Source organism: Balaenoptera ricei, chromosome 5 (genome assembly GCF_028023285.1).
Source record: "Balaenoptera ricei isolate mBalRic1 chromosome 5, mBalRic1.hap2, whole genome shotgun sequence".
In the NCBI taxonomy this organism is placed as follows: Eukaryota; Metazoa; Chordata; class Mammalia; order Artiodactyla; family Balaenopteridae; genus Balaenoptera; species Balaenoptera ricei.
In genome coordinates this window covers 78,467,102-78,490,107 of record NC_082643.1, presented here as the reverse complement: position 1 = coordinate 78,490,107, position 23,006 = coordinate 78,467,102, and the positions used below count along the sequence as shown (strand labels likewise).

At 41.8% G+C, this 23,006-nt stretch overlaps 1 protein-coding gene across 1 annotated transcript in view; it reads left to right on the top strand.

Moving 5' to 3' along the window:
• The window catches only part of KLB (klotho beta), a 34,435-nt gene extending 15,684 nt beyond the window's left edge, over positions 1 to 18,751 (top strand). The window contains 4 exon segments of the mRNA XM_059923836.1: positions 4,560 to 5,070; positions 7,900 to 8,168; positions 14,326 to 15,469; positions 18,369 to 18,751. Coding sequence (XP_059779819.1) covers positions 4,560 to 5,070; positions 7,900 to 8,168; positions 14,326 to 15,469; positions 18,369 to 18,751 — 2,307 coding nt within the window.
• Positions 18,752 to 23,006: the final 4,255 nt, after the last annotated feature.

Sequence of the window (23,006 nt, the reverse complement as noted above, 5' to 3'; positions counted from 1 at the left end):
AATGAATAATTTTGATCAGCAGCAAAAAAATAAATGAGGACAAAATGGTCAGCTGCAAGCCTTGAGAGGTCAGGGAGAGCCATCTGCGAACAACCCTCACGCCTACACAACTTCCCACAGTTCTGCACAGCAGGTTAAATAATTTTCAGCTCGCTCTTTCAAAGTCCTTCAAATTTAGGTTCGTGTGGTTTTCATAGGGTCTTTACATGTATTACCTCATTCCATCTTCACAACGATTCTCTAGAGTGTTTATTTTTAGCTCAGTATAATGAAGGAGGGATCTGAGGCTGCTAAGAGGGAATTGACTGATCCAAGACCGTAAAGCTAATTAGTAGCAGGGCCAGTGCTAGAGCCTGGGTGTCCTGCTTTCAAGACCCGGGTCTTGTCCCCTGTGGTACCAAGTAGGTGAGTAGCACTTTTATATCATTCCTGATGGCCAGTTATCCCCCAAAAGAGCAATCAATGATTCTAAGCAGGTGGTTAGAAAACACTCACAGTGAAGGACAAAATGTATGGAAATCAATTTGGAAACATGCAAAACAATTCAAAAAATAGGTAGCTCATTCCTGGGATTAAAAAAAGGAAAGGATTCTAACAAATTAAAGCTATATGACCAAAGTTAGTTACTACATTATTTATGACAGGAAGGAAGGAAGGAAGGCATGAAGAGAGAGAAAGAGAGAGAGAGGAAGGAGGGAGGGAGGGAGGGTAAGTAAAGGGAGGGAAGAAGGAAGGAAAGATGGCAGGAAAAGAAAAACAAGCTAATTTTTATCAAAAGAGGGAGATGACTAAGTAAATCATATTTCATCAGATTGATGAATTGTTATACTAAGATTATTATGAAAACTAAAAATAACATGGAAAATGTTAGAGTGACTTTAGCTGGGAAATATATTTGGAAAAGTTGGGGGGAACACAAATATGAAAACAGTTTGCTCTGTGGAGTTTTAAAGTATATTTTCTTTAATGATTTTCATTTAATACTTTATTAAATAGTTTTAACAATAAACAAGTTTATAGTTCACATGAAAATATTTCAGCCAAAATGTGGCTAAATTCATGCACAGATTTGAAAATTTAACAAAAATTTAATTTTTGACAAATGATTGGGTGTTCCTTAAATACAGACACGTGTGATGCGCTAGGTTTCTTCAACGCAAGCCTTCCGAAGCACTGCCTTCCACCCGTGTCCCTTCCACCACTTCTCCCTGACCTCTGACCCCTTCTTCATCTTTGTTTCTAAAGTTGTCCAGCTATCTTATTTGCCTCCTATCATCCACAGAACTTATCTGAGTCTGGACTTCCAGGGGCATCAAAGAGCTGCTACGTTAGATTAGAGGAGGGGACAGAATGAGATATTAGGTCCCTGGCTGTCTCTCAATGACATTAGGCCCTGCTATCTGCCTCAAAAAGAAAAAGCTGACTTCCCCTTTAAGCTACTGAATCTAAAGAACAAAGGTTGAAGCTCCCTTAAATCAATCATTCCAAAGGTAGACGGCCTTGTACAAGATAGAGGGTAACCTTGGAAAATCACAGAATGACTATTGTGCAAGGTTGCAGGGCCCAGGTTGCACTCCCCCGCCAACCCCAGTTCAGTTTCCCCAGCAGACCTCCTTTATGAGCATTGGACCAAAGCACACGCATAGATACCCCAGTTTCATCAGGAGTTATGTCAAACTCACTGCCTCAGAGCAATAGTTTTTACCTTGTTACCTGGCGAACAGGATCAGGTTATAACTACAAGTGCTGCACAAAGAACCTCCCCCACATTCTCCACATGAGGATGGAGAGGCTGTCTTCAGCCCAGAGCAAAGATAACCCTAGATACCTTGATAGCCTATGCAAATAGCAGCAAAGGTGAAAGAGACACTGTGAAACACCAAGGTCAACTTGGGGCATAACAACACATGTATACATAGATACATGGAGAGATATATATCTCCAGAAAACTCGCTTGGAAAGCTATTGCAAAGGTACATGTCTGTTATCACAGCTTAAGTCATCTTTCATATAGTTACAGAAATAAGCAATAGAATATCTATTTCAAAGAAAAGCCCCCCTCCTTTTTTTCCCTATTAGAACCGGTTAACTGCTGTTAGGACTGGTTTAATACATTTATATTAATTTCATCTCACTCTCCCTTTAGCGTCTGATGGCATCATATTCGCAAGGCAGCTAGTTTATGGCTCAGAACCTTACGTGTGTTTAGTGCTTCACAGTTTACACATCAGAGGTGCACACCCACCCTAAAGAGGCGTACTGATCACTCACTGCGGCTTTTATGGATGAAAGCACTGAGGCTACCAAGGGATTAAGTGACCGCTTAGAATAAAGCAAAGAATGCCTCCCTGTGAATTCTAGTAATGCATGATTGCTTTTGTTTCAAATCAGGAAAAATGCAGTTAAGACTTTCTGCTGTGTATACACTACCAAATGTAAAATAGATAGCTAGTGGGAAGCAGCCACATAGCACAGGGAGATCAGCTCAGTGCTTTGTGACCACCTAGAGGGGTGGGATAGGGAGGGTGGGAGGGAGACACAGGAGGGAGGGGATATGGGGATATATGTATATGTATAGCTGATTCACTCTGTTATACAGCAGAAACTAACACACCATTGTAAAGCAATTATACTCTAATAAATGTGTTTAAAAAAAAAAAAAAGACTTTCTGCTGTGATTCCAGCCCCAGAAAAGTCGAGAAAGAGCTGCTGAGACCACTTAAGGTGGAATCTGACCTGGGCTGCCCTGAGATTCCTTTCAGAAGCTGGAACCTAGGGGTGGAGGCAGGGGAGGAGGCTACAGCCTGAACACTTTTCTGAGAAGGACATTCTTAAGGATCTTTAGGAACATTTGGGTGCTAAATGGTTCCAGGATCTTCCAATGAAAACGGAGTAAGAACAGGTAGATAGAGGTAATACCTTGAGGCATCTACTTCTTCAGAAAATCTTTCATGGAATTATTTAAATTAGCTATTCTTGCATAAAGCAAGGAGACACCAGTTTTGGAATCCTCAGCCGTTACATTAATGTCTATCTTTCCCCACCTAACAGAGTTTATGGAACATTTTTAATGTCCACAGGATCTATCAGGTTTGAGCCATTGCTCGTTTTTCTTTTGTTTTTGACCTACAAAAAGGCACTTTTGGATAATTCAGCCCAATATAAAACATCTCCAATGAGCAAAAGGAAAGCTAAAGAACAAGACTGAAAGCAGACTTTGTGGGTTACAAATAATAAGGGTTTGTGCCCTAGTTTTAGAAACACCCAATTAGAGGAGAAATTGGCAGACCTGGGAAGAGCCATCAAGAGACAAGCAAGTCAGGTGCTGAGAGGAGGAGAGGCGGATACATAAAGGAGCAAGCTCTGGCTGGCCAGGCAGGAAGGAGACCTTGCGCATTTAACTGGCCTTGAGTCCTTAACTAGAGTCCTCAAGTTAAGAACCATACAGCTCATGGTTCTTTACTGAATCATGCCTCTGCCTTAATTTAGTGTCTTATTTTATTCAGTTTTATATGTTTCTCTTTCATACATTTTAGTCTTATTTTCCCATTAAGATTACTGGCTCCTGAGAGCAAATCCCTGCACCATTTATTTCAGCCTCTCAGGGCAGGGCAAGACAGGCATTGAGTCAGTGCTCAGTAAGTACCTATTAAATAGACTGGAAACTGATCGTGAGGCTCTGTTTTAAGTGAACGCAACAGGAAATGTAAATTCCAGGGGGGCCAATAATAATAATATCCATCTTTAGGCAGTAGCTCCTAGGTGCTCTATTCTATGCTACATATTTAATATATACGTTAGCTCTACATCTAACAACAACTTTACAGAGGGTATTATTATTTTTAACTTCATTTTACAGCTGAGAATACGAAGAGATTTCAGACAGGTTAAGTGCCTTATCTAAGGCTACTATAGTTAGTACCTGAACTTCAAGCCCAAGTGAGCTGATCCCAAATCCTACACTATTTCCACTGGTTTTCTGCACTGTGCCATGCCTGCCACCCTTTTATAATAATAGTAATAATAGCTAAGGCTTATATAGAGCTATACTGTGTGCCAGCCACTGTTCTAGAGTGCATTAATTCATTCAATCCTTACAACAAGCCTAGGAGGTGAGCTCTATTACTATCCATTTACAGAATTTAGAAATTGTATTATCCTGGACTTCTAAGTTAGGGCCAAAAGAAGACTCTGTAGAACAATGAGAGAGCACTGCTCTGAGTCTTTCTATGTAGAGGAAGAAACCCTATAATCCACATAGCGTCTCACCTGTACCCAGCCCCGAGAGAGCCCGGAAGGGAGCCAGGGAGAGGAGAAGTAAGATGGAGCTAGGACAAGAGCTCTCTGCCTGCCTCTCGGTAATCCTATAGGGGAGGCTTTAGGTTGGAAGCACAGGGGAAGTGAACAGAGAGCAGACTTTGCGGTCATCAGGGTTCCCTGGCAGCTTTCCCCTGCAGCACCCGACGCTTCACTAATTTGTCCATGAAGACCTTCTATCAGCCAAGTCACAACCCTGTGAGTAAGGACAGTAAAGATTAACAATATTTTCTTGTTCTTAGGCTCATTCGAAAGTCTGGCATAACTACAATAGAAATTTCCGCCCACATCAGAAGGGTCGGTTATCAATCACGTTGGGATCCCACTGGATTGAACCAAACAGATCAGAAAACACAATGGATATACTCAAGTGCCAACAATCCATGGTTTCTGTGCTCGGGTGGTTTGCCAACCCTATCCACGGGGATGGTAACTATCCAGAGGTGATGAAAAAGAAGTTGTTCTCCATTCTACCCCTCTTCTCTGAAGCGGAGAAGAATGAGGTGAGGGGCACAGCTGACTTCTTTGCCTTTTCCTTTGGACCCAACAATTTCAAGCCCTACAACACCATGGCTAAAATGGGACAAAATGTGTCCCTCAATTTAAGAGACGTGCTGAACTGGATTAAACTGGAATATGGCAATCCCCGAATACTGATCACTGAGAATGGCTGGTTCACGGACAGTCATGTGAAAACAGAGGATACCACAGCCATCTACATGATGAAGAACTTCCTCAACCAGGTTCTCCAAGGTTGGTTGCACATTAGCTCAAAATAACTGTCTTGAATACTTATGCTATAGGGTATTTAAAGTCACCTTTGAATATATGATTATTGTTGTTATGGTCATTGTTGGACTTTCCTATTTTCCAATGTTGACAGAATTTTTTAACGTTACTCTCATCCTTTTTTTTTTATAAATGTATTTATTTATTTATTTTTGGCTGCGTTGGGTCTTCATTGCTGCTCATGGGCTTTTCCCTAGCTGTGGCGAGCGGGGGCTACTCTTCGTTGCGGCGTGCGGGCTTCTCATTGCCATGGCTTCTCTTGTTGCGGAGCACAGGCTCTAGGCGCGCGGGCTTCAGTAGTTGTGGCACGTGGGCTCAGTAGTTGTGGCTCGCGGGCTCTAGAGCGCAGGCTCAGTAGTTGTGGCGCCTGGGCTTAGTTGCTCCGTGACATGTGGGATCCTCCCAGACCAGGGATCAAACCCACGTCCCCTGCATTGGCAGGCGGATTCTTAACCACTGAGCCCCCAGAGAAGTCCCACTCTCGTGTCCTTTTAAATAAAGGTTTGAAAACAATAGTTTTACACTGTAGATACATCCTTAATTGGCAACAGGATGCTGTTTCATTCCTTTTAAAAGGACATAATGCTAAAGGAGACATGTCAAAAGTTTTCTAACAGTAGTACTTTAGTCTAAGATGCTGAAAGTTTTTTTGATTGTGCTCCTTTTACTCTACTACATGACTCAGTGACGAAAAGTCTGAAGACAAAGAATGAGCCATGAATGGCTAAACTGAGCAACTTCTATTGTTCTTGGATATTTCTCTAATCCCTGCCCATCCCCTCATTCCTTTTCCTTTACTCAGGTAGTGACATCTGCAGGTGGCTGACTGAAATAATGGAGCAGAGGACAAGCTCGAATTATGATGTTCTGTCCCCTACAGAGTTGGGCCCCATTTCTCTCCTATATAAAGGAATTCTCAGTGGATCTTTCTACAACTCTGTAGCTCTCTTTAGAAGTCACAAGCTTGGAGGGAATTCCCTGGAGGTCCAGTGGTTAGGACTCGTGGCTTTCACTGCTGAGGGCCCGGGTTCGATCCCTGGTCAGGGAACTAAGGTCCCGAAGGTGGCACAGCATGGCCAAGAGAAAAAAAAAATGTCACAAGCTTGGAGAAAAATCCCTGGTTCTGCAGAAGAGTATGTTCAGGGAGGGTCCTCAGGGAGAGCAAGATGTGCTGTCCCAACTTGCAGGAGGAGCACATGGAACAGAGCCTTGCCCAGCCACGGGGCGCATGCACATGGGGGCCTCCAGAGCAGAGGACTCTGCCCACAGGGCCCGGGCCAAATGCCAAGCACTTTGGCGAAAGTGGTGTCATTCCCCAGGCGTTACCATTCCACCTCTCCTCAGGACCCTATGACACCAGAGAGACTAGAACCAGGGCCTGCTGAAACATATTTATTTCATCGGAACCCCTTTTTTTTGGCCGTGCCATGCGGTGTACAGGACCCCAATTCCCCGACCAGGGATGGAACCCACGCCCGCTGCAGTGGAAGCACAGAGTCCCAACCACTGGACCACTAGGGAAGTCCCACATCAGAATCTCTTGACATCAATTCCCTTGACATTGACTCCACCTTTTAGGAAAAGTATATCAGTGATAAAACCCCCAAAGTGCAGAAATGAGACATTACCATGAGAAAATGAAAGCTTTTAAGAAAAGAAAAATGGTTCATGATTGATTGGGGTATTTGTTGTTTTTATTGCATATTTCATTTTTATCTAGTTCCTAAAAGTTATTGAATTTAAAGCTGGAAAGTTCCTGAGAGATCATCTTTTCCAAACTTCTCTATTTACAAATGAGGAAACAGAGATCGAGAAACTTGCCCAATAGCCCCGTCCCAGGAGCACAGTAGAGCAAGTCCTCTCCCCTCCTGCCCCTCGGCCCAGTCAGTTCTTGTTCTCTTACATCACTGTGCTTCCTTCTCCTCCTTAAATCTACATTCACATATGCTCATTCTCAAAGCTGATATTTCAGTCCCTGAGGATTGTTTCACAGAAGATAGTTTGTCCACAAATGGGAACCAACCCAAGGTTGAAATGAGAAACTCTTGGTCATGAGCAGACATCTACATTGGTCCCAAAGGGTTCTGGAAATTACCATGCCCTCTGACACAGATCTTTTTTTTTTAACTATTTCAATTCAGTATTTTACTTGTTTTTTTTTTTTCTTCTTATAAATCCTCAACTGCTATTTATTTATTTGTTTATTTATTTATTTATTTATTTTTGGCTGCGTTGGGTCTTCGTTGCTGTGTGCAGGCTTTCTCTAGTTGCTACGAGCGGGGGCTACTCTTCTTTGTGGTGCACGGGCTTCTCACTGCGGTGGCCTCTCTTGTTGTGGAGCACGGACTCTAGGCACACGGGCTTCAGTAGTTGTGGCATGCGGGCTCTAGAACGCAGGCTCAGTAGTTGTGGCACACAGGCTTAGTTGCTCCGCAGCATGTGGGATCTTCCCAGACCAGGGATCGAACCCACGTCCCCTGCATTGGCAGGCGGATTCTTAACCACTGTGCCACCAGGGAAGTCCTCTGACACAGATTTGCACACTAAGTCTCAGGAATATTTTAAATTTTATCCTTTAACTGTGTCATTCACTTGGGAAGACCACTCTAGATGAAAATAACTGCCCCTTTTCAAATATAAAAATAAATTTTCTATTTGATATATTGGGCCTGCAAATTAGGAAAAAGGTTGCTTTCACAATATGCCGCCCCTGGCATGTCATTAGTGAGGTCGTAAACATGAACCAGAGTGTGTAGTCCTCTGAACATCTCTGCTTTTTTTCCTTCTGTGCAGCAATCAAGTTTGATGAAATACGAGTGTTTGGTTACACTGCCTGGTCCCTCCTGGATGGCTTTGAATGGCAGGATGCTTACACCACTCGCCGAGGATTATTTTATGTGGATTTTAATAGTAAACAAAAAGAAAGAAAGCCTAAGTCTTCAGCACGTTACTATAAACAGATCATACAAGAAAATGGTTTCACTTTGAAAGAGTCCACACCAGATGTGCAGGGTCAGTTTCCCTGTGATTTCTCCTGGGGCATCACTGAATCTGTCCTTAAGGTAAGTGGCTACTTACAAATTAACTATAAAGTGGTGCAAGTAGTACACAATATTTTCTTTCACTTTACTCAATGACATCTAGGAGATAGCTGTCAGACAATATCAAATACCATGATCACTTGGAGGTTATGAGGGGAAGGTGGGGAAAGAGGAAGGAAGAGGAAGAGAAGAATTCATGCTTACTGAGAGCTTTTCATACTGCCCTCAAGTTGTGTACAGTCTAGAGGGAACTTACAGTCATTTTTGTGAGAGGCATTTGTTAGTAGTGTCAAAATTAAGGGAAAATAATTTTATAGATCTTTTTAAAAAAATTTTTGGCTGGGCTGCACGGCTTGCAGGATTTTAGTCCAGGGATTGAACCCACGCCCTCAGCAGTGAAAGCACCAAGTCCTAACCACTGGAATGCCAGGAATTCCCTAGATTTTTGTTTCATCAAAAGCAAATTGTTAGTGACCTTTTATTTAAGTGATTCCTCTTATTTGATAAATTTGGGTTATTTGCCTTATGAGGTCTTTATACCCCAGTGGGGCCTCCTGACTTGTCTCATTCCTCACCTTCTTCAGATGTTTACTCAGATGTCACCTTCTCAATAAGGCTTCCCTCCACTCCAAAAAGCATAACTCCAACACTATCAGTGCACATTCCCCCTTCCTGCTCTATTTTCCTACATAGCATTCACCATTCTCTAGCATACTATGTACATTACACATTTCCCTTTTTTCTCCAGCTTTACTGAGATACAATTGACGTACAATATTGTGTAAATTTGAGGAGTACAATGTGTTGATTTGATACGGTTATATATTACAAAATCATTACCACTATGGCATTAGCTATCACTTCCATACCATCACAAGCAATTCCCATTTCTTTTTTTGTGGTGAGAAAATTTAAGATCTACTCTCTTAGCAACTTTCAAGTATGTAATACAATATTATTAACTATAGTCACCATGTTGTACAACAGACCCCCAGAACATGTTAATATTATAACTGGAAGTTTGTGCCCTTCAACCGGCATCTCCCCATTTCCCCCACCCCCAGCCCCTGATAACCACTTTACACATTTTTCTTACTGATCACCTGTCTTCCCCTACTAGAATGCAAACTTTCTCCGCAAGAGGTGGAGACGTTTGAGGCTTTGCTGCCTGCTGTATGCCTTACTAGAGCAATGTAAGGCACATGGCAGGTGCTTAATGCATAGTGCATGAATAAGGTCAACTTTTAGAGCCAGGTGAGCCCTTCGAAACCTCTTACTCCAAATCCTTCATTTTATAGCTGAGGAAAGTAAGACCTATCAATTAATAATTGAGACCCAAGTGACTTGCCCAAGGTAACACAAATAGTGGCAGAACTGTAGCAGGCAAACTTCAAGCCCCCAGATACACAATGCTCTTTCCAAAATAATAATAACTACTTTTTGAAGCTCCTACTATGTACCAAGCACTTAACTGCTGTATGTATGTGCATTCTATCTACTTAATCTTTGTTTTTTAATTTTATTTATTTATTTTTGGCTGTGTTGTGTCTTCATTGCTGCGTGCAGGCTTTCTCTAGTTGCGGCGAGCAGGGGGTACTCTTCGTTGTGGTGTGCGGGCTTCTCACTGCGGTGGCTTCTCTTTGTTGCAAAGCACAGGCTCTAGGCGTGCAGGCTCAGTAGTTGTGGCTCTCGGGTTCTAGAGCACAGGCTCAGTAGTTGTGGCGCAGGGGCTTAGTTGCTCCGCAGCATGTGGGATCTTCCTGGACCTGGGCTCGAACCCTGGACCAGAGCTCGAACCCATGTCCCTTGCATTGGCAGGCAGATTCTTAACCACTGCACCACCAGGGAAGTCCCTGTCTACTTAATCTTAAAACCCTCATTTTAAGAGACACAGATGTAGAGAACAACTCTATGGACACCAACGGAGGAAAGTGGCAGGGGGGTTGGTGGTGATGGGATGAATTGGGAGATTGGGATTGACATGTATACACTAATATGTATAAAATAGATAACTAATAAGAACCTGCTGTATAAAAAATAAATAAAATTAAATTAAAAAAAAAAACCACCTCATTTTATAGGCAAAGAACCTGAAGTTTAGGGAGGTTACATAGCTTGTCCGGGTTACCCGGATTTGTCTGTCTCCTGACCATTATGCTATAAGACCCCACAATACCACACTATTACTTGTATTCTAGAAGCATATGGAAAAACAAGATGTGCAAGGACCAGACAAAATGACCCAAACCATGAGTGGGCAAAGTTACGAATCTCAACCCCTATCGATATTTAAATAAGACTTTAGTAAAGGCTCAGAGGTGATAAAAGGGGGAAAGATATAGAGAGTAATATAAACACAGTGACTCACCTTCAGTTTGTGTCCCCTGGAGAGCCACCTACTTACCCAGTGTCTATCTCCTCCTCCACATGGCACAGGCAGGCCATCTTTTCCATACCACTTCAAGTAGGTTTATATTTTCCAAAATTCCAGACCCAGCAAAGAGAGGCCCCAGGGGAGACAAGAGTTCCAGCCTGTACATGACCCAACCTATAAGTTCCTGCTTCCTCTGAAGACCCATCTGTTCCCCAGTGTTTGACAGTGTGAATGTCTGCCCCCCCTGTGGACCCTACTCCTATTACTCAGAGCAAGAGCTGATCACTTGGGTCAGGGGAAAGTAATTCTGTGATCAACCAGGCCTGGGTTTCTTGCTCACACCTGGAGCCCGTCAAGGAGTCAGTGTCCCTTGAACTTAAACCAGGAGTGAGGATGAGTTGTTTGCCAAGAAAAATTAGGGTGCGTTTTGAAAACTCAGCCAGATGATGTACGAATAGATGATGGGTAAGCAAAAGAGTAGATGTTTTCTATAGGAAGACTAATAAAGTGAAAGTAACATTTTAAAAATATTGCTATGCCTACCCACACACATCTTATTTTCCTCCAACCTTTTTTTCCTTCAATATTCTTCTCCAACATTTTGTTTTGAAAAATTTCAAACTAGTACAATAAACACCCATATTCCCTTCATCAAGATTGGCTGATTGTTAACATGTTGCCATGTTTGGTTTATCTCTCTCTCTTTTAGAACCATCAAAAAGTTGCAGACATCATTATACTTTACCCCAAAATATTTCAGCATGTGTCTTCTAAGAACAGTGACATTCTCCTATCTCATACTATTATCATACTCAGGATATTTAATATTTATTCAATATCATCCAACATACAATCCATATTCAAATTTTCCTAAATGTCCCAAAAATGTCCTTGATAGATCAAAAAAAACTTTTTTTTTATCATGAACAAGGAACACATATTTGTTGTTGTGTATCTTTAGCCTTTTAATTCAGAGCAATCCCCCTAATCTCTTGGTATTGACATTTTTGAAGAGTTCAGGCCAGATGCTTGTAGAGTGTTTCATGGATTTCTCTGTTTCTTTATTAGATTAGTTAACCATTTCTGGAAATAATACTACATAGATGATGTTGTGTATTTCCCATACATCAAATTAGGAGGCACATAAAATTAGTTTGTTTCATTACTGAAGACATTAGTTGAAGTAATAGTCACCAGATTTCTTGGTTAAGGTGGCATTTGCCAGATCTCTTAACTGAAAAGTACCTTTTCCATTTGTAATTAAGAATTAATCTGATGGTGATACTTTGAGACTGTATAAATATCCTGTTCCCCAACAACATTTAACCAATGGTCTTAAAATTGGTACAATAACCTTGCCTGAATTAATGATTACTTTGTAGATCGCAAAATGGTGAATTTCTAATTAGATTATTCCTTCTATATTTATTTGGTGAATTCTTTTAAATTCAATGTGTTATAATTCATTGTTGTCATTGTTTCATTGGGCCTTTTGATACTCAAATTTTCTCAAATTTGGCCAATGGGACTCTTTCAAGCTGCTCCTGTGTCTTTTTGACATTTCCCTTTCAGTTTTTAAGCACTTCCTTATTTTTCTGGCACAAGATGTACCAGCATCACTTCATTCTTTTCCTGCCCCAGACCTGGAAAAAGCCATTACTCCAAAAACCCCAGGATCCTTTTAGTGGAAAATAGAACTTTAGAACCAAGCTCTGGGAGCCAGGGTTGAGATCAGGGTGCAATACTTTAACTATTTCTATCGGCAGATTAATCACACACTGGCTAAGACTAATGCTTTCTGGAGATTTTTTAAAGTAAGACAGATTTGGGGAATTCCCTGGCAGTCCAGTGGTTAGGAGTCGGCGTTTTCACTGCCGTGGCCCAGTTCAATCCCACGTCAGGGAACTAAGATCCTGCAAACCGCGCCTCGGCCAAAAAAAAAAAAAAAGTAAGAGATTTTTCATTTGATCTTGCCTTACCTTATGGTAAGATTTCCCTTTGTAAATACACTTTCAATATCATGATGCTCTGAGATTTCAAAACACTGAAACTGACCATCTAGGCTAGGAGGGTTTTACTCTAATAATTATATACAGATTTACCTTCATGCTCACATGATCAATGTTCTCTCAGTTTAATGTTCTAGATAACTGGCTGGCAGATGGCAAGTGGGAATGATATGATTTTGTAATTAGACTATGAAGGATGACACACGAGAAAACAATTAGAGGGAAAATATTTACCAAAGGTTAATTACCCATTTATTCCAGGTGTATTTAAATTCAGTCATGGGAAGAAAAAGCACTTTAAAACAAGTTCAGAACTTTTACTTTTTTTAAATTAAGCTTGAATTTGGATATGTTTTTCTTAAGCCCTTTTCTGTTTTAATTTAGACTCAAGGGCCTAGCAGGCAATTATTGCAAGGAAAACTAAACCCAAGTTATAAGTACCTTATGTTTGTAGAGTGCTTTAGAGTTGACAGAGCAGTTGCCCAGATCACAGACTTCTCACAGCACACCTGTGAGGTGCGTGAGATTGCTCTGTCACTATACAGAGTTGCCAAGCCTTGAGTTTTAAAGGGACAGAATTAGAACAGGAGTCCAGGGCTCTCTCTCTGGTGGAGGGGCAGGGAATGGGACGTCATCAGATCCAAGAGTCAACTTGGGAGTTTCTGGCGGTTATTTCAGGGTCCTCTCTTTTCATAGTTCAAGTCCCTTATGTAAGGAGGGTGTTGAGTATTCTCCCTTTAGATGAATAAATGCTTTGTTCTCACAGGCACATGGGTGGGGGAGAAACAGAATGATGCACATGTGATACCACTTGGACTTTTCAAATAAGAGGCGTTAGAGAGATGCCTTCAGCAAATGCAAGGGGTCATTCCCCAACCTGTCCCACTGTCCTCTTTTAGCAACTGTGGCGGGGGTCAACCAGCCCCCTCTAACCCCAAGTGCTGATCTCAGTGAAATCCTCAACAACTGGAATGTTAACTTTGCCTTCAATTTATGGCAGGGTTTGGAAGGTCCATCTTTTGTGATTCCTTTTAACTGAGAGGACTAAGCCAATTTCCTGATGCATTTGAACAGAATCACATGAGACCCCCACTACATTACTGGGGTTTTAGGACCGACGAACTGGAAAACAGCTTCTCAGTGTTTTCTTTCTTTTTTTTTAAAATTAATTAATTAATTTATTATTTATTTTTGGCTGTGTTGGGTCTTTGTTGCTGCGCACGGGCTTTCTCTAGTTGCAGTGAGCGGGGGCTACTCTTTGTTGCGGTGCATGGGCTTCTCACTGTGATGGCTTCTCTTGTTGCAGAGCACGGGCTCTAGGTGAGCAGGCTCAGTAGTTGTGGCACGCAGGCTCTAGAGTGCAGGCTCAGTAGTTGTGGCGCAAGGGCTAAGTTGCTCCGCGGCATGTGGGATCTTCCCGGACCAGGGCTCGAACCCATGTCCCCCGCCTTGGCAGGCAGATTCTTAACCTCTGTCCCACCAGCGAAGTCCCTGCTCAGTGTTTTCTGAAAGACAACTTGTTTTCCAAGGCAAGCCCTGGGTGTAGTTCCTTCTCTACATTTTCTGGTCTCCCCAGTAAATTTCAAGCGCTGAGAGGGAGGATAACACATCAGGCCTTTTTTCTGACATCGCCAGAATAGCAGGAAGACATATGTTGTTATGAAGGACATGTGCATCATTTATTTTCTCTATTGTCAGTGAGAGGCAAAGTAAGGTCAGGCTCTTCTTCTCAGAGGATGTATGCCGAGTCTGTCTGCCAGGGTGTGCTTTACCTGAATGCACTTGCTTTTCACAGCCAGAGTCGGTGGCTTCCTCCCCACAGTTCAGCGATCCTCACCTGTATGTGTGGAATGTGACGGGCAACAGACTGTTGCACCGAGTGGAAGGAGTGAGGCTGAAAACACGACCAGCTCAATGCACGGATTTTGTCAGTGTCAAAAGACAGCTTGAGATGTTGGCAAGAATGAAAGTCACCCACTACAGGTTTGCTCTGGACTGGCCCTCAATCCTTCCCACTGGCAACCTGTCCACGGTTAACCGACAGGCTCTGAGGTACTACAGGTGTGTGGTCAGTGAGGGACTGAAGCTCAACATCTCCTCAATGGTCACGTTGTACTATCCAACCCACGCCCACCTAGGCCTCCCCACGCCTCTGCTGCACAGTGGAGGGTGGCTGAACCGGTCGACGACCAAGGCCTTCCAGGACTATGCCAACCTGTGCTTCCAGGAGCTGGGGGACCTCGTGAAGCTCTGGATCACCATCAACGAGCCTAACCGGCTGAGTGACATCTACGACCGCTCTAGTAACGACACCTACTGGGCAGCCCACCACCTGATGATCGCCCACGCCCTGGCCTGGCACCTCTACGACCAGCAGTACAGGCCTGCGCAGCGCGGGGTTGTGTCGCTGTCTCTGCACTCGGACTGGGCCGAACCCGCCAATCCCTATGCGGACTCACACTGGAAGGCGGCCGAGCGCTTCCTCCAGTTCGAAATCGCCTGGTTCGCAGAGCCCCTCTTCAAGACTGGGGACTACCCGTTGGCCATGAGGGAGTACATCACCTCCAAGAATAGGCAAGGGCTCACGCGCTCCGCACTGCCTCAGTTCACCGAGGAGGAAAGGAGGCTGGTCAAGGGCACTGCAGACTTCTACGCCCTGAACCACTTCACCACCAGGTTCGTGATGCACGAGCGGCAGAATGGCAGCAACTACGACGCGGACAGGGACATCCAGTTTCTGCAGGACATCACCTGCCTGAGCTCCCCCACCCGCCTGGCCGTGATACCCTGGGGAGAGCGCAAGGTGCTGAAGTGGATCCGGAGGAACTATGGAGACGTGGATGTTTACATCACGGCCAGTGGCATCGACGACCAGTCTCTGGAAAATGATGAACTCCGGAAACACTACTTAGAGAAATACATTCAGGAGGCTTTGAAAGGTGAGGTTCGGGGGCTATTTAAGATTCAGTGAAGTATGACATTCCCAGATAATATGCACAGAAGAATGAGGGGAACAGGTTCATTAATGACAGTGTCAGCTCACTATGGGAAATTTGGCAAGTATAGAAAAATACTTTTAAAAACCTGAAATCTTACTCCCCCGAAAAAAGTGCCTAGACTCGTGCTGACTAGATATCATTAATACAATTGAGCTCATACTATAATATAGTCTTGTAGCCAACTTTTTTCTTAATATATTATAAATGTGTTCTGTCATTAAAAGTTCCTTGTTAACATTATTTTAATGGTTGCTTAATATCTCATTATAGGGACATATCTCAGTGTACTTAGCCACCCCTCTAATGTTTGATACTTAGGTGTTTTTTTAACTACTAAAAAATAGGCATCTTTGTATATAAATTTTTGTCTTCATTTCTAATGATCTCCTTGGGATGGATTCTCCAACATGGAATTATTGGGTCATATATTATAAACAGCAGTGTTTGAGAGTGCTTATCTCACATACTCTTCCCAGCATTGGTTAATATCGCATTTTAAAAAAATATTATTTTTAAATGTTCATGATCAATTTGTTGAAGCTGCAAAAATTTCCTAGAAATTTATTCATTTATTTGACAAATATTTATTGAGCACCTAGTATGGGCAAAAACTGTTCTGGGCACTATGCCACCACTGAACAAAAATAAAGATTACTGTCCTTTATGGAGCCTGTATTTTTCTGGAATAAGAGTCAACAAACAAGTATAAGATATAGCATGTCAGGGGTGAAAAGGTCTGGGGAGAAAAAACAGCAGAGAAGAGGGTGCCTCAGGGTGGGAGACAGGAGTGGTTACAATTCTAAATAGAGTGGCTAGGGAACCTCAAAGATCCTCAGAGAAGTGAGGCAGCAAACCGATAGTTACTTAAAGAGGTGTTCCAGGTAAGAGAAGAGCAAATGCAAAAGCCCTGATGTTGGAGCATGCCTGGCCTATTTGAGGATCAGGAAAGAGGTCAGAATAGTTAGAATGAGCAAGGGGGAAAGTAACTGAAGATGAGTTCAAGGAGGAAAGGGAAGAGGCAAATCAGGTAGGGCTTAGTAGACCATTGTAAGAACTGTGGCTCTTTGAGTGAGATAGGAAGGTTCTAGGAGGTTTTAAACAGAAGGGTGACATGCTCCAACTCACACTTTAAAAGAATTACTCTGGTTACTCTTTGTGAATACACTGTAAAGGAGCAAGAATTGAAACAGGGAGAATTGCACTGGTCTGTGTAAGGATAACAGTGGATTGGATCAGGCTATTAAGAGTGGACATGGTGAGAAGTGGCCGGGTTCTGGATGTATTTTGAAGGTAGTCAAACAGGATTGGATGTGGGTATGAGAGAAGAAAGATGATTCCAACATTTTGGCTTGAGCAACTAAAAGGATGAGTGGCCATTTATCAGGTTGGGGAACAGGTTTTTGGAGATGAGTTGTTTGTTGTGCACAGGTTAAGTTTGAGATGTCTTTAGACGTCCAAGTAGAGATGTCAAGTAGGCTAACAGATATGAACCTCAGGTTCAGAGGAGAGGTCTGGGGCTGAGACACAAATTTGGGAATCAAGAGCAAATTGATGTATTTAAAACAAAAAAGCTGAAGGAGATCACTAAGAAAGCAAGCACAGAGAAGAGGGCTGAGCCCTGAGAAACCAGTAAAAAAAAAAAAAAAGACTGAACAGGAGCCAATGCTGTAAAAGATAACTAGAGGAGGATGTGCAATCAAGGGAGGTTGTTGTTTTTGCTTATTAAGATACCAGAAGTTATAGCATATTTATATGGAAATGGTCCAGTAGTGAGGGAAAATACATGAGAAAAGAGAAAGAACAATGGAGCGATGTCCTTGAGTAGACAAGAGAGAATAAACTTAGTGGAGAAGTCAGCTTCCTGCAGGAGCATGAAAAGGTCATCCACAGTAACAGGAGAGAAAGCAGAATACCAGTGCAAACGCCAGTAGGTGGGTAGATGTGATTATAGGAGACTGAAGTTCTCCTCTGAGAGCTTTAGTTCAGCGGAAGTAGGGAGGAAGGTCATCACTTCAAAGCAAGGATGACAGAGTAGGGGCTATCAGTTTGAGGACAGGAAGAAGGTGTGAAAAAGTTGAGGAAAGGGCTTCCCTAGTGGCGCAGTGGTTAAGAAGCCGACTTCCAATGCAGGAGAGACGGGTACAAGCCCTGGTCCGGGAAGATCCCACATGCCGCGGACCAACAAAGCCCGTGTGCCGCAACTACTGAGCCTGTGCTCTAGAGCCCGCGAGCCACAACTACTGAAGCCCGCGTGCCTAGAGCTCGTGCTCCGCAACAAGAGAAGCCTCTGCGATGAGCACAGGCACCACAACGAAGAGTAGCCCCCACTCGCCGCAACTAGAGAAAGCCCACGCGCAGCAAAGAAGACCCAACACAGCCAAAAATAAAAACAAATAAATAAATTTATTTAAAAAAAAAAAGTTGAGGAGAGCTAGAGTGAGTGGCTGGGGAAACCAAGTGTAGTTATTGGGCAGCACAAAGGGCACATCTGAGATTTAAAATCAGGCCAAATAGGCATGGTTTTTCTGCTTTTGACCCTAGGAACAAAAGTGACAGTAAGTCCTTTGAGCTTCATGGCTCCAATTCTTAAATCTGCTTTTCCTCCAGGTGTTTTTGTATTATTATAGATCAAAGTTTTACTTCAAATTTCTTTTTAAAGTTATAGCATTACACATATTTTCATCTTAAGATCAATCAAAAGAATGTCAAAAAAACCTTTAATGAAAATCACATTTTATGGGCACGAGTTTCAGATTGTTTCAATGAAAACTAAATTCTTATTCAAAGATATTTTATAGTCCACTTGTGATTAATAATGTTCATTTCTGATATTTTTCAGCATACTTGATTGATAAAATCAAAATCAAAGGCTATTATGTATTCAAACTGACTGAAGAAAAATCTAGACCCAGATTTGGATTCTTCACATCTGATTTCAAAGCTAAATCCTCAATCCAGTTTTACAACGAACTCATCAGCAACAATGGCTTCCTTTCTGAAAACAGTAGTCCTAGATGCAGTCAAACTCAAAGAAACACAGAGTGTATTGTCTGCTTACTTCTTGTGCAGAAGAAACCGCTGATATTCTTTGGATGTTGTTTCTTCTCTACCCTGGTTCTACTTTTATCAATTACCGTTTTTCATAAGCTAAAGAGAAGAAAATTTTGGAAAGCAAAGAACTTACAACACATACCATTAAAAAAAGGCCACGAGAGTTCTTAGCTAAGCTGATCCTACAATATTTATCTGCATGATGGAAAAGTTTAAAAATTCACTCCAGTTCCATATAGTGGTAACTTACAGAAGATACACCTATATTGTAGAAAAACGACAGTTTTGAGATATTAGTGATAGCCAAGGTAATGACAATAGATGTCTCCACTGTGTGGTTCAAATTTTCCCTTAGGTGTTAACATCAGTGAATTCAGTTCTTGGATCTAAGGTAAAGGTTTCCCTAGACGGTAAGGTATGAGGATTATCTGATACATTGTTTCATGGAGTTTGATGAGCTGTTTCCTATCATTATTCTGCAGTTTTTTTCTATGAATACCAATAGCTACTTATGATAAAAGAAATTGTTTTGAAAAAAGTGCAACTTTGTTAAGACTCCATAGCAGAGATTTAACTCGTAACATGGGATAATCAGTGATAAATTCTGTCACTTCTAACAAGGTGCTTTCCCCTTTGGTCAGGATGTTTCTCAAATGGAAAGAAAAAATAGGGTAAGTAGTGCTTGTCTATAGCCAGTTACAGTACAGACTGTAGCACATCAATCCCTTAGTTTTTCTCAATAAAAATTAAAATTATTAAGCACTCACAAAACATCTAATTTTGTGAGGTCTCTTTTTCCAGATGATTTTTTTAAAATAACATTTAATTTCCAAAACTCTCTCATGTTAAAGATCAGATGACTAAGATTAGAGAGCTAGACCCAACTGCCTGTGATGACAGGGAAGTCACTCAACCTCACCGTACACGCACAGCAACTTCTTTAGACAAACTGACATTATTCCTCACTTGAATTTTCTAAGGTGACAAGATGTAGCATACTTAGGAAAATTAAAACGTTCTAAAAAGACGAAAAGTTTTTAATTATCAAGTTACCAAAGGACCATTTATCCCATAAGACTTGCTCTCTCCCCTGAAGTGCTTCACTGTTATGACACATGCATATAGAGACCTCTCAAGGTGTAGACTGCAGCCATATCTGGACCTCTCAACTGTGTCTCTTTGGACACAATTCAGAACGTTGGTGGTCTGCATGAGTTGAAACTATTCTTACATTGCAACTTTTGAAACTAGGATTAAGTAAATTCTTAAACCTGAATTTGCAGTTTGACTTTCTTGAACTCTATGCTTAATATTCATTCACTGTATTCTCAATGTTGGAAGATAAACTGAATCTAAACCCATTTATACCCATTCTTTCTTTAGGCGAGTCAGTATTTAAATAACTAACCATTGTCTACTCTCCTGGAATTTTGACTTTAAGAGTCAAAGGAGGGACCTCCCTGGTGGTGCAGTGGTGAAGAATCCACCTGCCAATGCAGGGGACACAGGCTCAAGCCCTGGTCTGGGAAGATCCCACATGCTGCAGAGCAACTAAGCCCGTGTGCCACAACTACTGAGCCTGCCTTCTAAAGCCCGCGCACCTACAGCCTGTGCTCCGTAACAAGAGAAGCCACTGCAATGAGAAGCCCGAGCACCACAACGAAGAGTAGCCCCCGCTCGCCGCCAACTAGAGAAAGTTCGCGCACAACAAAGACCCAACGCAGCCAAAAAAATAAATAATTTTTAAAAAAGGAGCAAACACTCATTAAAAAAAACAAAACAACACAACCGGGCTTCCCTGGTGGCGCAGAGGTTGAGAATCTGCCTGCCAATGCAGGGGACACGGGTTTGAGCCCTGGTCTGGGAAGATCCCACATGCCGCGGAACAACTAGGCCCGTGAGCCACAACTACTGAGCCTGCGCGTCTGGAGCTTGTGCTCCGCAACACGAGAGGCCGCGACAGTGGGAGGCCCACGCACCGCGATGAAGAGTGGCCCCCGCTTGCCGCAACTAGAGAAAGCCCTCACACAGAAACGAAGACCCAACACAGCCAAAAATAAATAAATAAAAATAATAAAAAAAAAAACGAAGACCAAACGCAGCCCAAAATAAGTAAATATAATAAATCTAAAAAAAAGATAAAGGAAAGCTCTTATTTCCTACACAACTGAGATACTAATTGATAATAGCATTAAGTTTCAAAGATACAGATTACACAATTGGTCAATTCAAACAAATGCAAAAGTGATGAGACATCAATTTGCTATCTGGCTGGCCAAATTCAAATAGTAAAATTTGGCAAATGTGTTCTTCTATTCTCCTTGTTCCAACTGCACCCCTCCTTCAAACTTAGCAGATTTTAGGTTATGTTTTCCAAGGAATTTTTTGTATTTTTTTTGAGAACCACTTAGTTATTGGGCTTGAGGCTATACACAATTACAATAACTAGTCAATTATTTTAATTTTACGGATTATCAGTTGAGCAACTCATCAACTCTTTAACCTCTAACGTCCAAGGTTTTGAAAAAGAAATGCATATTCAGTCATAGGAATAACAAAGCTTTAGAATTAAGATTTTGCTTTTATGGTCTCTACTTTGTGTTTTGATTAAAGTATCTTGTACTCATGGTTTGTTTAGTCCACTAAACAGCATTATTTTATGTCTTTACATTTAGTGCTTAAGACTTATGACCCCCTTTTTTAAACTTGTTGCCTTGCCATAAATTCTTGCAAATAGTAAAGTCCCTAACCCAATGCTTACCTTTTTTTTTTTGCCACTTGGGAATTTTTTGTTTTTCTTCTTTTTAAACTTATTTTTTGGCCACACCATATGGGAATCTTAGTTCCCCAACCAGGGATCAAACCCACCGCCCCCTGAAGTGGAAGCACAGTCTTAACCACTGGTTTAAGCCATCATCATACAAGAGTCCCTAGGTAAACATTTAAATCTGGCTCATGATCAATTATATTTACTATTCAAGTTTTTCTTAAACTCATTTTAAAATCATAAAGGGTCGATTAGGAACTGTTGATAGCTTTTGACAGGGTAAGATCTTTAAATTTAAGCTTTTCTGAGACTTGGAAGAAAATCATCTTAAAATGTAGCTTGTGTTACTTTGTATATTGTAACATTACTGTTGTATTCAATGTAACAAACCTTTCACTAAAAAGTCTAATATATATGGAAATATCACAACTATGGTGTTTAAAGAGCCTCTGGAAAATGAGGTCAGTACATTGTGACTAGGTGTTTAATTCTCGATGTAATTTATTCCAAATAAACCGGTTTATGCTGATTATTTATATTCAACTAACAATCTGGTCAGTTTTAAGAACTGTGGAATGTGAATGGGTTTGGTGTTGTAACTGGGTTCTGCCCCAACACTGCCTCCCCCATCCTCCCAAACTGTGTGCCAACTGGGTAACTTACTCCTGAGTATGTTTTCTGATTATACAACGTGGACTCCTACACCTCAAAACTGAAAAAACACACACGTGCTTATCCATAGTAAACACAGAAAAACGTGGAGGTCTTCCCTGGGGAGAACTAGACTTTCATTTACCACATCCAAGTTACTGAATGGAAATAACTCCTTAGCTTCAACCAGACTGCAATAGTTACGCTGTGAAGGTCTCATACCACCCACTTCACTCTTGGAGAGCATCACACTTACTCCCACAGCTGCTACTACCGCCTATATGCTGACACTCTTCAACAGTAACACCTCTATCCCTCTGCAATATTGCCACTTGGAAATTACTTCCTCAACCCTCAAATTCTGTCAACACCTTCCAAAACATCTTTCTAGTCCCATTACTATTACTGAATCTGCGTAACTTGAATCTCCCTGGCAATCTGGGAACCATTCACTCAGCAAACAGCTAAGTGCCAGACATTTTTCCAGGTTCTTTACTTGGAATATCCCAGTGTAGAAAAGACCACATCCTCATGAAGGTTAGACTCTAGCAGGAAAAAAGCATACAATCAATACACAACAAAGTAAACTATTAATATTACATTATAAATACTATGGACAAAAACAAGTGAAGCAGGGTAAGGGTATGCTAGGATGGGCATGAGGAATGAGCACAATTAATAGGATGGTCAACGTAAGCTTCACTGAAAACACTGGACTATAGACTTGAAGATAACCTGTCACTCCAAAGGGAAAGACAACTTCAAGGCTTTAAGGCAGTGGTATTGAGGAGCAGGAAGGTCAACTCAGTCAGTGTAGTCAGAAAGGTTACAAGGGAGTTTGAAAAATGCATTCTGGCTACTGCTGAGAACAGATAGGGGAGGGAGTAGCAAGGGTGGATCAGTTTAAAGGGTTTTGGCTTCATCTTCTAATTGTGAAAAATTTCAAAACTTTATGCAAATAGGAATAGTATAGTGAATCCCCATCATTCAGCTTCAACAAATATCAAT